Below are 13,408 nucleotides of genomic sequence, written 5' to 3'. Positions count from 1 at the left end.
AGCTGTGAGGCTGGCAGAAAAAAAAAAAATCCCTGATAAAGGTGGGAGCCCTGAAGGCAGGGAATTGGTGTGTGTGTGTCTGTGCGTGTGTGTGTGTGTTAGGACTCCACTCTTTCACTGCTGAGGGCCCCAGGTCCATCCTTGGTCAGGGAACTAGGGGGCTTAGTTGCTCCGCTGCATGTTGGATCTTCCTGGACCAGGGCTCGAACCCGTGTCCCCTGCATTGGCAGGCAGATTCTTAACCACTGCACCACCAGGGAAGGCCGGACCTTGTTGTTTATACATACTATATATAATAGTTTGCTTCTGCTAATCCCAAACTCCCAATCCATCCCTCTCCCACACCCCTCCCCCTTGGCAACCACAAGTCTGTTCTATGCGTCTGTTAGTCTGTTTCTGTTTTGTAGATAAATTCATTTGTGTCATATTTTAGATTCCACATGTGATATCATATGATATTTGTCTTTGACTTATTTCACTTAGTATGATAATCTCTAGATTCATCCATGTTGCTGCAAATGGCATTATTTCATTCTTTTTTTATAGCTGAGTGGTATTCCATTGCATATATGTACCACATCTTCTTTATCCCCTAATGTTAACTCTTTTTTTTTTTTTTTGGCCGTGCCATGTGGCTTGTGGGATCTTAGTTCCCTGACCAGGGATCGAATTCAGGCCCTCAGCAGTGACAGCATGGAGTCCTAACCACTGGACCGCCAAGTAATTCCCTTCCCTGATGTTACTCTTATTCATTCCCAACGTATTTATAAGGTCCTACTATGTGACATTAGGATGTTGATAGAATGTTGAAAAGATAAATGGTCATCATTAGTATGACTATAATTGTTATATTATTCACTCAACCAACATTTATTGAGCGCCTACTGTGTGCTAGACTGGATATATGGAAGCTGCTTTCATTATGGTGACGATGGTTCATTCAGTGAGTGAATATTTATTGAGTGCTCCTGTGACACTATGGATGGTGATGCAGACAAAGCCACTCCACTGCTCTCCTCCTAGGGAGGGCGAGAGGTATGCAACTTGAAAACCAAAAAATAAGGTGACCCTTGGGAATTCCCTGGTAGTCCAGTGGTTAGGACTCCACTCTTTCACTGCTGAGGGCCCCAGGTCCATCCTTGGTCAGGGAACTAGGATCCCACAAGCTGTGAGGCTGGCAGAAAAAAAAAAATCTCTGATAAAGGTGGGAGCCCTGAAGGCAGGGAATTGATGTGTGTGTGTCTGTGCGTGTGTGTGTGTGTGTGTGTGTGTTGGAGAATAAATGGAGGGCTGTGAGGCAGGGAGATCAGAGAAGGAGCTGACATTTGAGAAAGTCCTGAGGGTAAGTGGTGATGTGATGAGATCCCATTATTGCCAGGGACTATTTTCCGATCCCTTAACTGTGTTGAGGTTCATGGGCTTCCCATCCCTGAATTTGCACCATGATCTTCAGAGCAGGGGCAACCCAAGAGAAAGTCCCACTGCAGAGCCTGGCACAAAGCTGGTAGTAGTATTGTTTCTGTTGTTGTTCGTGTGTGTTCTGGTTGAGTGCATGGGCTCTGGACCCTACTGCTTGGGCTCAAGTCCTGGGTATGCAAGCAGCCAGCTGGATGGCCTCGGGCACCTGGCTTCCCCTCCCTGGATCTCGGTTTGCACATCTGTGAAATACAGTTAAAACTGCACTTTCCTGTAACCAACAAGGACCTACTGTATAACACAGAGAATATATTCAATATTATGTAGTAACCTATAAGGGAAAAGAATCTGAAAAATAATGTATATATATATATATATATAGTATAACTGAATCACTGTGCTGTACATCTTAAACTAATATGATATTGTAAATCAACTATACTTCAATTAAAACACACACACAAATAAAATAAAACAAATAGGGAGGGATCAATCAGGAACTTGGGATTATATACACACACTACTGCATTTAATAAGGTAGATAACCAACAAGGGCCTACTGTATAGCACAGGGAACTCTACTCAATATTCTGTGATAACCTATATGAGAAATGAATCTGAAAAAGAATGAATGTATGCATATGTATAACTGATTCACTTTGCTGTACACCTGGAACTAACACAACATTGTAAATCAACTATACTCCAATAAAAATTTTTTAAAAACCTTGCAAAATGAAAAAAAAAGAGAAAAAAAGGAAAAAAAACAGAACAAAATAAAAACAACCCCAAAAAAACACAGTTAAAAAAAAAACCACTGCTCTTTCCTAATTAGGTTACAGTACAGCTCAGCTGAGTTATGACATGCAACACGATGCTTGGAACTGTGCCTGGGATGGAGCCGATGCTCAGTAATGTTACTATTATTTGCTATTATTATTATTTATTGTATGGCAGTTAAGGGTACAGGTGCTGGGTTTGAATCCTGACTCCGCCATCAGCTGTAAGGCATTGGGCTAGTGATGGCACCTCTTGTGCCTCAGTCTCCCCTTCTGTTAAATGGGTATGAAAGTCGTGGTCGCTGTCTCCTCAGGCTCCATCACTGAGTTACTAGGCATAACTCAATGCCTGGCACAGCACCTCCCCTCCCAGCTCATCAGCTACTGTGGACCCTGGGTTCCACCCCAAGATTGTTGGCAGGGAAGTTTGTGGTGGGGAGGGGAAAGGAAAGGGAAAATAAATCTCAGCCTGCCTGAGAATGATCGTGCTCCACAGAGGGAGGGAGGGTCCTGCAGGGCCTCTAGAGGGAGACACTCAGCTCTCCCATGCTTAGTCCCTCCTTCCCCAAACCCAGCCCCAGGTCTTTATCAGCCCCTGAAGGGGGGATGGGCATCCCCACAGGGGACTTAAGGAAAGAAGGAGAGAGGAGAGCATCTATCAGAACCACCCACTGCTTCTAACATCATTCACTGAGCACTTACCTTCATGTCCTCTTACAGAGAAAGAAACAGAAGCACAGAGAGGTGAAGCCACTTGCCCAAGACCACACAGCAATTGAGCCAGAATTTGAATCTGAGTTGTGGAGTTTGAGAGCTGGGTCCCAGCCCTCTTCTGTCTCATTACAGGATACAAGCATTACTATTACTAACAATAGCTAACCCCTATTTGGTGCTCACTACACTCAGGGGCTCCCCTAAAAGTCTCCCATGTGGGAGACAATGTTCTGAGTTAGGAAACCTGTTATCTCCATTTGACAGATAGGAAAACTGAGGCGCAGAAAGAGTGAATGATTTGTACAAAAATCACCCAGCCAGCGGAGGCAGAGCTGGAAATTCTAGCTCTGCAAAGCCAAAGGTTTTAGGTTGCCTCTGCCCAAAAGAAGAGTGTCCTTTGTGCCTCGACCAGCCCCTTGCTCAGAAGGTAAACTGGGTGTGTTGAGGACACTGCCAGTCCCTCGCCCCAGCCCCAGCATCATTGAACATTGCAAGGGCCCCTCTCCCGGGGCCCTCAGATGTTTTCAGGCAGTAAACAGAACCTAAAAGCCTGGGCCCAGCGCCCTGGAATCTGAAACTCAAGGTCTGTTTGGCTGAAAAATTCATGAGCCCAAAAGCTTCAGTGGGATCAGAGAACAGAGCAGCTCTGTGTGCCCAGCTGCCCCACTGCAGCTGCAACCTCCCCCGTCCCTAGAGGCTGAGGCCCTGCCCCAGTTCCTCCTAGATGCCTACAGGGACCTTGCCTCTAGACACCCCCCCTTAATCTCTTCTCCAAACCACTAAAGGCATCTCCCTGAAACTCACAGTCCTATGGCCCTCCCTCACCCTCACATAGCCCAGGGCTCCCCAATGCCCTCAAGCTGCCCTGCTTGGCAAAGTTTGACCCCTGATGACCTCTCCCACGAGGCACGCTTGAACCCATTTACTCAGACACACTGACTCCACCTGGTTCTCACTCAGCTCTCAGGCCTCCTCTTCTGAAGCCTTTTCTGACCTCCCACCCCATCTAGGTCAGATCCCTCCTCTTTGCTTTCCCAAGTCTTCTGTGCCCCCATCACAACAGTGTTGCACCATGTTTTTAAAAAGCTATTTTAAAAACTTTTATTGTGCTAATATATATTTACCACATAAAATCTGCCATTTTATCCATTTTAAGTGTCCAGTCCAGTAGCATTAAGTACATTCACATTGTTGCACAACCAACACTGCCACCCATTTCCTGAACTCTTTTTCTCTTTTGAAATGGAAACTCTGTCACCAGTAAGCAATAACTCCCCATCCCCCTCCCTCCATCCCACGTGGCATGCGGGGTCTTAGTTCTCCAACCAGGGATCGAAACTTCGCCCCCTGCAGTGGAAAGGCAGAGTCCTCACCACTGGACCGCCAGGGGATTTCCACGGAATCTATTTTTTGTTTTTTTTGTTTTTTTAAATTTAATTTTATTTATTTATTTTTGGCTGCGTTGGGTCTTTGTTGCTGTGTGCGGGCTTTCTCTAGTTGCGGCGAGCGGGCTTCTCATTGCGGGGGCTTCTCCTGTTGCAGAGCATGGGCTCTAGGTGCCCAGGCTTCAGCAGTTCGGGCTCGTGGGCTTAGTTGCTCCGCGGCATGTGGGATCTTCCCAGACCAGGGCTCGAACCCGTGTCCCCTGCATTGGCAGGCAGATTCTTAACCACTGCGCCACCAGGGAAGCCACGGAATCTGTTTTTTGAAATAGAGTTTTAATTACCCAAGAAACCCATGAATACTTTCTTCCACTAAAGAGACGGAGAAAGACAGATAGAACATGATAGATTAGGAAAAAGTTCCCTTTGCCTCCCCACCCCCATCCTGGTCCTTCTGACAGCCCCTATAAAGTTGAAATCTTTTTCTGTTGTTATGTGCAGATGTGTGCGTGTGTGTCTGTTTGATGTATCTCTCTCTCTTTCTCCTTCTCATACCAAACGTAACCGACTAAAAACAACTTGCTATTTTTACTCACCAATAGGACCTGAAAGCCTAGCTGAGCTACTCTGCAGGGTTATGGCTGAGGGGTGTGGAATGTATGTGGAATGTGAAGTTAGCCTTTACAGGTTCAAATTCTTGTTCAGCTCAGTGCTCACTAACTGTGTGTTTGTGGGTAAATTAGTTACCCTCTCTGTGTCACTTTCTGCAGCTGGAAAATGGTTGCAAGGAGTAACACAAAATACTTAATAAATTGCTTAATCTCCCTGTGTCATTTTCCCCAATGGGAAAAAGGTGATAAAGATTTAATGAAAAGCACTTAATACCTCGCCTGATGCTGACTAATCTCCCTAAACATTTTCTCTTGTACTAACCTGCAGGGTCACCTCCTTCTTTCTTAAACTATTGAGATAGTTCCCACTTTGAAAATGTAACAAAGGGCAGAAGTCAAGTAACTGTGACAAACTGAACCCATCTGTTTAACCACAGTTCTGTTTCTGCCTCCCCAGGAAGTCACCCTATGGCCTTTCCTGCCAATCACTACCAACAGCAAAGGCCACCTCTGATCCATGTTCCATAGGTTGATTAGCTATGCCTGTTCTAGAACTTCATATCAAAGTCTCTGGCCTTTTTCACTGGGCATAATGTCTTTTTTTTTTTTTTTTTAGATTCATCCATGGTGTGGCACTTACCAATAATAATTCATTCCTTCTTCTTGCCGAGGAGTATTCCATGGTATGGATGGACCATAGTTTGACGAACCATTCACCCATTGATGGACACTGGACACTTGGGTTGCTTCAAGCTAGGAGCCATTATGAATAAAGCTATTATAGAGCTGCTATGAACATTTGCATACACATCTTTGCGGGTTTCTTTTCTATTCTTTCTTTTTTTAGTGGTTTTGGTTTTATTTTTCTTGGGTAAATACTTAGGAGTAGAATGTCTGGGTCATATGGTTGAATGCTCGTTTATAAGAAACTACTAGATCTTTTTTCCAAGTAGTTGTACCATTTTACATTCCCACCAGCAGTGTAGGAGAGCCCCATTTGGTCCAGATACTAACTAACTCTTGGTACCCTCAGTATGTTGAGTTTTAGCTATTCCAGTGGGTATGTAGTGGTGTTATTATCAAGTTTTAATTTGCATTTCCCTGATGACTTCATTCTTTTCATCCATTGTATGGTGTTCTCTTCTGTTGTATTGTGTTGTATGCACCCCTCAATTGGTGGACATACATGTTCTCCACCATTTTTTACAAGAACTCTCAAAACTGCAGGTAACACCTTTTGGCACGTACTCGCCGTGCATATGGTTTCTCCAGGATCAGTGGCAGAGGGGAATCGTATAGGGTGAACACGGTTTGGATTTAATCTTTCTGCCAGAGAACATTCTGACCCGCAGCATCAGCTCACCCCGCTTGATGTTACCAAACTCTAAAATTCTTGCCAATATGATGAATGAAAAAGAGCATCTTTTTGTCTGTTCGCTGGCACACAGTCGACACTCAATATCTATCTGGCGAACGAGTGGATGGATAGATAGATGATTGAATGAATGACGACTGCTCCTTGCCCACTAAACGAACCTAGAGGGTCTCTCGAGAGCCAGATAGGAAACAAAGGTTGGGGCTCCACCCTTTCCCGAGCCCGACCCCGCCCCTGGGTCCCGCCCCCACCCGCTCGGGACTCCCATTGGTGGGGTCGCGAGGGGATGACCAGGTGGGAGGGGCGAGCCCGGGCCCGGGGCGGGGCGCTGCAGCCCGCGGAGCCTCTCGCCCTGCCGGGCTGGGGTCGCGCTGGCTCGGACTCCCCTCCCCGCCCGCTGCGGCCATGGTGGACGAGCGGAAGGACGGAGCCTACGGTAGGAGCCGCCTCTGGCCCGCGGCCGCCTCTGCTGAGTTCGGGGGCCTTGGTAGGGGGAAACATCCGAGATCTTAACCACCTGCGCTGCAGCTGGGGGCCTCCTGCTTCCCGGCCTTGCATCCTTCTCTGCGCCGAGCCCACACCCACCTGCTCCCGCCAGGTCGCCCTGCATCCCCTCTCGGGAGCCCCTGCTCCCCCTCCGGCTGATGGGCCGGGACACACGGCGCATGCTCCGCCCGGGGAGGTCCCGTTATCTGGGCGGCTCGATGCAGGGCGGGGGAGGGGAGGCACGGCGACCGGGGCTCGGAAAAGGACCAGGGCCCCAACCTCCCCAAATCCTCCTCTTCCAATTCCCTTTATCCACTTCTTCCTCCTGCTCACATCCCCCTAGAAGTAGCCGTCCCGGGCTTTCGGCCAGATGGGGAAACTGAGGCAAGACTGGGCAGACCCAATGCTGGGGTGGGAGGCGGTCGGGTCTCGCCCGCAGTCTGGGAGGGGCGGAAACAAGGGCGCCACCGGCGAAGGGACAGGAAGGAAACAGGAAACAATTGAGAAACTTTCCCCGCCCTGTGCAAGGAGCCGGGGGTGCTCGCTCCCATTTCGAGGGGTCCCAGCGACAGGGACCCCCTCCCGCGAACCTCTGAGGGCGGCCTTCGCCTCTGGGCCTATGGGATGGGGCAAAGATGAGGCTTCCTTCCCACCCACGCCCTGCAGAGCTTCCCTTCCCAGGGTTACACGGAGGGAACACTGAGGGGCGTGCGGTCCTCAGTTTCTCTTTTCTCCTCCATTTTGGGTCTCCAGGGCTCAGGTGAGCACACGGCCCACGTGGCACTGCCTTGGGCTAAAGGGGCTCTGCCACCCCGCCTTGTGTGCCTGAAACTTCCTGGAAACTGTGAGACCGAAGGGCCTTGGGGAGGGGGCCGGAAACCGCTCAAAAATAATCAAGAAAAACGAGCTGGCTAGAGCTGTGCCTCCCTCCCCCCAGGGAATGTGGCCTTCTGAGGCTGCAAAGAGAGACAGATAGGGGAGGCTGGGCTCTCCCTGCCCAGCCCAGCCAAGAGCCTGGCAACTGCACAGCCTCTCCCCTCTCTGCTTGAAGCTGCCAGCCCAGACCTCCTGAGGGGCCCCCTTGCTCTTGGTTTTGGCTCAAGCTCCAGACCCTGTGTCTGCCCGTGCTGTGCGTCCCTTCAGTGTGGCTGGATGTCTCTGATCTGGGATTCTCTGCCTGGGGCCCTGCCTGCCTGTGAGCAGCACCTGAGGGATCTTTGGTCTCCCTGAGGCAAGCCTGGGGGCAGAGTGGACAATGATATGATTCACCCAGCTTTGAATTTGGACAGAGGGAGCCAGCCATGCATGGTCTTGCCAGGAACACAGTGGAGACAGGGGACCTATGTGCCCAACAGACTTTGTGTTGGGCACTAGAAGCACATTCCATCGACAAATATGTATTGAGCATCCTTCAGGCAGTGTCTAGACACGGAGAACACAGCAGTCAACAGAGTGGAAAAATTCTTGAATAAATAGGTAATTTTAGGTAGGAGTGTGTGTGTGTGTGGTGGGGAGAGGATCATCTGGGATTATTTTAGGTTGAGCCAGCCATGGGGAGATTTAAGCAAAATGTGGCAGAGGGAACAGCAAACAAACCACACAGTTACTTAATTATTTCTCTCTGTGAGGCCGGAGAGTGTGAGATGGAGACTTCAGCTGGGTATTGCAGCCAGGCCCTCACCTCCTCCAGAGGGACCACATGGCTTGGATCCTCAGAGTGGGCAGTGGGGGGATGTCTTGCTTAGTTTGTAAGTAGTCCATTCTCATCAGAACCAAAAACCTAGGGCCCTTGCTCTGCCCTGTGAAGTCCCTGCCAGATAACGAGAGTTCCTTTGGGAACAGTGTGCTTTGGAAAGAGTGGCTCACAAATCCTCCCCTGTACCCCAATGCCTTCCCATCAGTCATTGTGAATTTAGTGGGTGATATCAGACAGACATAGGCTCAAATCCTGGTTGGTTCTGATACATACAAGCTGTGTGGCCATGTGCGAGTTGGTGACCTCTCTGAGACTCTGTATCCTCATCTGTAGGGCTGGGCAGACTGTACTGGCTGGTGAGAAGTGTTTTGCACAGTGCCTGGTAAGCTGTACGTGCTCAGGAGGGCTCTGGGACTGGTGATACTGGGGACATGGATTTTTCCATGAGCTGCTGGAGAAGCAGCCCTATCTGTTGAGGCACATACTTGGACAAGACTGGGCAGGACAGAAAGCTCCTTCCCTATCAGACACCATATCTAGAGGAAGGCAGCATCTCTGAGGAAGCCAGGAAATGGCTCCCGGCCCCGATGGATGTCAGCAAGGGGCACTGCCATCCTTCCCAGCCCACTCTTGGCATGAGCAGTATGGAAAAAGTTTCTAGAACCTAAAACAATAGACTCTGATGGGGTTCAGGGACTGGGAAAAAAGTCATGGTGCTTGTTTTAAAAGCAGATTCCATGGCTCATTCGCTAGAGAGTTCAACTCAGCCAGCAGTAGGGCTCTGGCATCTGAATTGTTAAAAATATTGTGGAAGAGGGTATTGTTAGTTTTAACTTTTTGCAGGGAAAGAGATAATACATTCACATCCTTCAAAAAACAAAAGATACAAGCTTTATTATGAAAAATCTCCCTCTTGCTCCCTCTCCCAACATCATACTTCCTTCTTGGGGTGCATCAGTGTTTTCTTCCAAACAAAGTCTAGGCCTTAGACCTTTGCATGCAATTATATACATAGTCTTTATTTGGTGGCTTTTTTCCCCTTTTACAAAAATGTCAGCAAATCCCTAGAGTACTAGCTTCATGAGGCAAGAAGGCATGTCTGTTTGGTTTGAAGGTGTATCCACAGTGCCTGGCACATAGCACATAGTAGGTGCTCAACAAATATTTGTTGAATGAAAAGGTGTTCGTTTCACATCGTGTTGCTATTTTTTCCTTTTTCTTAATATATGTCGGAGATGATCCCTTTCTCACATCAGCACCTGGAAACCCTCCTTAATCTTTGCTGATGGTTGCATTAAGCTGTACATTTGTTGGTGGACCCTCTTATATTGAACCAATCAAGGGGAATATTGTAAACATTTTTTAAAAGATGAAATTTCATTTTATTTATTTAATATATTTTGGCCCTGCCGTACAGCTTGCAGGATCTCAGTTCCCTGACTAGAGATCAAATCTGGGCCATGGCAGTGACAGCACCAAATCCTAACCACTAGGCTGCCAGAGAGCTCCCTAAAATTTTTATTGAAGTAGAAAGTTCATACGTAAAAGGGTATAGATTCTAAATGTATGAGGTAACCAGCACCTAGATCAGGTAAAAAATATTACCAGCTTCCTGAATCCCCTCATGCCCAAGGAGGGCCTATCATTATTAATATTTTTTAAAAACTTTTTGTGGTAAAATACATAACATAAAATTTACCACCTAAACCATTTTTAAGGGTACAGCTCAGCAGTATAAGGTATTGTTATTACATTGTTGCACTGTGGCCTGTTTTTGTAAAGCCAATGGACTAAGAATGGCTCTTGTATTTTTAAAGGGTTCTTAGAAGAAGAATATGTGATAGAGGTGACATTTGAACCAGAATGCTTAAAATTTTTAATACCTGGCCCTTAGAAAAAATTTGCAGATCTCTGGTAAGAAGCTTCTCATCACTCCAGAAAGTTCTCTCCTGCCCCTTCCCAGTCAATCCCCAATGGGAGAATAATAATAATAATTATTATTATTATTTTGAGCACACCACACAGCTTGCGGGATCTTAGTTCCCCCACCAGGGATTGAACCTGGGCCACGGCAGTGAAAGTGCCAAGTCCTAACCACTGGGCCACCAGGAAATTCCCAGGGAGGATTATTTTTAAACAGGTTTTGAAGTTCTTTTATAACGAAATTCATATATTCTCTCTGCTGGGCTGGGGGTAGGGGCTGAAAATTAAAAATAAGCCCTCAACCGCACAGAAGATTTTAGCTTTCCAAGTGAAAGAACCCTTCACATACCCTCAGCTAGCTGTCCTCACCCCAGAGGTAAGACAGCCAAGAAGACTCTTTCCAGAGCTTAGACTATTTATTTCTGTGTGTATGTGTGGCATCTGTATCTTTTTAAAGCTACTCAGGCTGGTTTAATGAGAAAGAGTACTGTTCCTGGGTGGGCTACTATGTTACCTTGTGATATGAAGAACCTTGCAGATGCAAAACAATGTCTAATTATGTTAGTTTGTGAAATAGCCAAGTGAGGAACACGGTGTGTAACAAAACAGGGGGGGATGAGGGATAAACATCTAGAAATCTGCTTAGGTATGTGCCCTGTGGACAGTGTCTAGAAGGGAAACCAATGAGAGGAAATGCCCCAGGGAGAGGTAGTGAGGGCTCTGGGCCAGGGGTGAGAGGGAGAGGGATTTTTCTTAGTCCAAAGGCTTGTTTTGCCTGAAGTTGTTTTTTTGTTTTAATCTTGATAAGCATACAGGTTACTTAACATAAGCAAGTTCATTCATAACTTCCTTCAGCAAACATTTATTGTTCAGGTACCATGTGCCAGGTTCTGTCCTAGACCCTGGAGATCCAGCACTTGTCAAGCTGAAATTGTAGAAAGAAACCCAGACAAGATACTAAGATGAATGGGGAATATTCTCACAATGTCAGAAAAGGTGCTCTGGAGAAAAGTTTAGCAGGAAGGAGGGATAGGAGTGATCTATAGGGCCTGGAAGCAGGGTTTAAAATTTCAAACAGGATCAGAGAAGGTCATCCTGAGGTGACCAGAGGAGTGAGAGAGGGAGCTGTATAGAATGTTTCAGGCAGTGGGCAAGGCATGTGCAAAGGCCCTGGGGCTGGAGTGTGTCTGGTGTGTTTGAGGAGCAGCCAAGAGGCACGTGTGGCTGGAGTGGAGAGATCAAAGGGGTAGAATGGGAGGAGGTGGAGGCAGAGAGGGGATGGGCAGAGTGTACAGGGCTTTGTGGATCATGGGAGGACTTGGGCTTCTGTTTTTTTGTTTTTTTGTTTTTTTTTTTTTGGCCGTGCCACGTGGCTTACAGAATCTTAGTTCCCCAACCAGGGATTGAACCTGGGTAGTGAAAGAGCGGAGTCCTAACCACTGTACCACTGGACTGGAGGGAATTCCCTGGGCTTCTGTTCTGAGAGAGGTGGGAGTCATTGAGTTTTGAGGAGGGACCTAGCCTGACTCAGGGGTTCACAGGTAACCCCTGGCCTTTCTGGGGTGCAATGGCAGAAGCCAGGAAACCAGGCCAGAGGTGATAGCACTAGTCAAGGGACATGAATCGCCTTGTAGCAAGGTGCTAAATAAATGAACATATCTACAAAAAAGTTAAGCAGAGTTCTGACTCTCAGCCAGGTTCTGGAACCCAGAATTGGCTCCGTTCCAGTCCCAGCTCCATTCTTCTAGCTCTGTACTAGCAGAGACCTTTAGTATCCCTGAACCTTTCATATCTGTACCTTTTGCATATCTGAGCCTCAATTTCTCCATCCAGAAAATGGGGTTAATGATAGTATCAGCTCCCTCTCAGGGCTGCCTCAAGGGTTCAGTGAACTCATGTGGGTATAGCACTTAGCTCAGAGCTGGGTCTACAGTAAATGCCTAGTTAATCGGAGTTATTCACAGAGCACACAGTTCAAGAGCATGGTATAGATAACCAACAAGGACGTACTGTATAGCACAGGGAACTCTGCTCAATACTCTGTAATAACCTAAATGGGAAAAGAATTTGAAAAAGAATAGATACGTGTATATGTATAATGGAATCACTCCACTGTACACCTGAAACTAACACAACATTGTTAATCAACTATACTCCAATATAAAATAAAAATTGAGGGAATTCCCTGGCAGTCCAGGGGTTAGGACTCTGTGCTCTCACTGCCAAGGGAGGGCCTGGGTTCGATCCCTGGTCAGGGAACTAAGATCCCACAAGCCTCGCAGTGCGGCCAAAAAAAATTGAAAAAATTTTTGGAGAAAAAAAAAAAAAAAGCATGGTGTCAGGACCAGAGTTCAAAAACTCAGCTCCTGCCGGCTGTGTGATTTCAGACAAGTTACAAAGCATCTCTGTGCCTCCATTTCTTCATTGCACCATCTGCCCTCAGAGCCTCGTTGAAAGGATAAAATGGATTCCTAGAAGGAAATATCTGCTTTGGTGCCCAGCACACAGCTGGTGCTGTATCTTTGGTCCTATCATGGTGGCCAGTAGAATCACTTCTAGCTTTCCTACCCCAACCTTTTGTCAAAGGGATTTTTCTGGGCAGCTGGGATGCCCATTACCCAGGCAGAGATTTCTGGGAAGGCAGTGGTGAGCTGGCCTGGCTGCATGGGCGAGGCCTTTGGCTATTGCAGCCCTTGGGGACTTGGCCTGTATCCAGAAGCCTCAGGCTGGGTGGCACTTGATGTCCTGGCACGAGCATCATGACTGGGTAGCCTGTATCTGTTTCCTTATCTCTTACACCCACTGAACTGGGTGGGCTGGCCTTCGTACTCAGCAAGGCTGGGACCCAATGGTCGCCTCCCCTCCCCGATCCTGGTCTAACGGTCCGACTTTCCCATGCCTTCTCCCCCACCATTGTCACATCTTTAGCTCTGCCTCTCCCAGTATCTGCCCACAAAAGGCCTGGGTTGGAGCCAGAGGGACCTTGGTTTGATTCAGAGCTCCATCCCTCACCAGCTATGTGGTCT

At 47.6% G+C, this 13,408-nt stretch overlaps 1 protein-coding gene across 3 annotated transcripts in view; it reads left to right on the top strand.

Moving 5' to 3' along the window:
• Positions 1-6,586: 6,586 nt before the first annotated feature.
• SLC44A2 (solute carrier family 44 member 2 (CTL2 blood group)) overlaps positions 6,587-13,408 on the top strand; it is a 29,079-nt gene continuing 22,257 nt past the window's right edge. The window contains exon 1 of one of the 3 annotated variants that reach the window (XM_007107268.4): positions 6,587-6,713. In XM_007107268.4, the coding sequence (XP_007107330.1) occupies positions 6,683-6,713 (31 nt within the window). In that variant the 5' untranslated portion in view covers positions 6,587-6,682. Of the gene's footprint in view, positions 6,765-13,408 lie in introns of all 3 variants that reach the window. The other 2 variants (XM_028483736.2, XM_007107266.4) reach the window with 2 other exon arrangements.

This window comes from Physeter macrocephalus, unplaced genomic scaffold, assembly GCF_002837175.3.
Source record: "Physeter macrocephalus isolate SW-GA unplaced genomic scaffold, ASM283717v5 random_63, whole genome shotgun sequence".
Taxonomy (NCBI): domain Eukaryota; kingdom Metazoa; phylum Chordata; class Mammalia; order Artiodactyla; family Physeteridae; genus Physeter; species Physeter macrocephalus.
The sequence above is the reverse complement of the archived record's forward strand: the minus strand, read 5'-3'. Positions and strand labels throughout refer to the sequence as shown.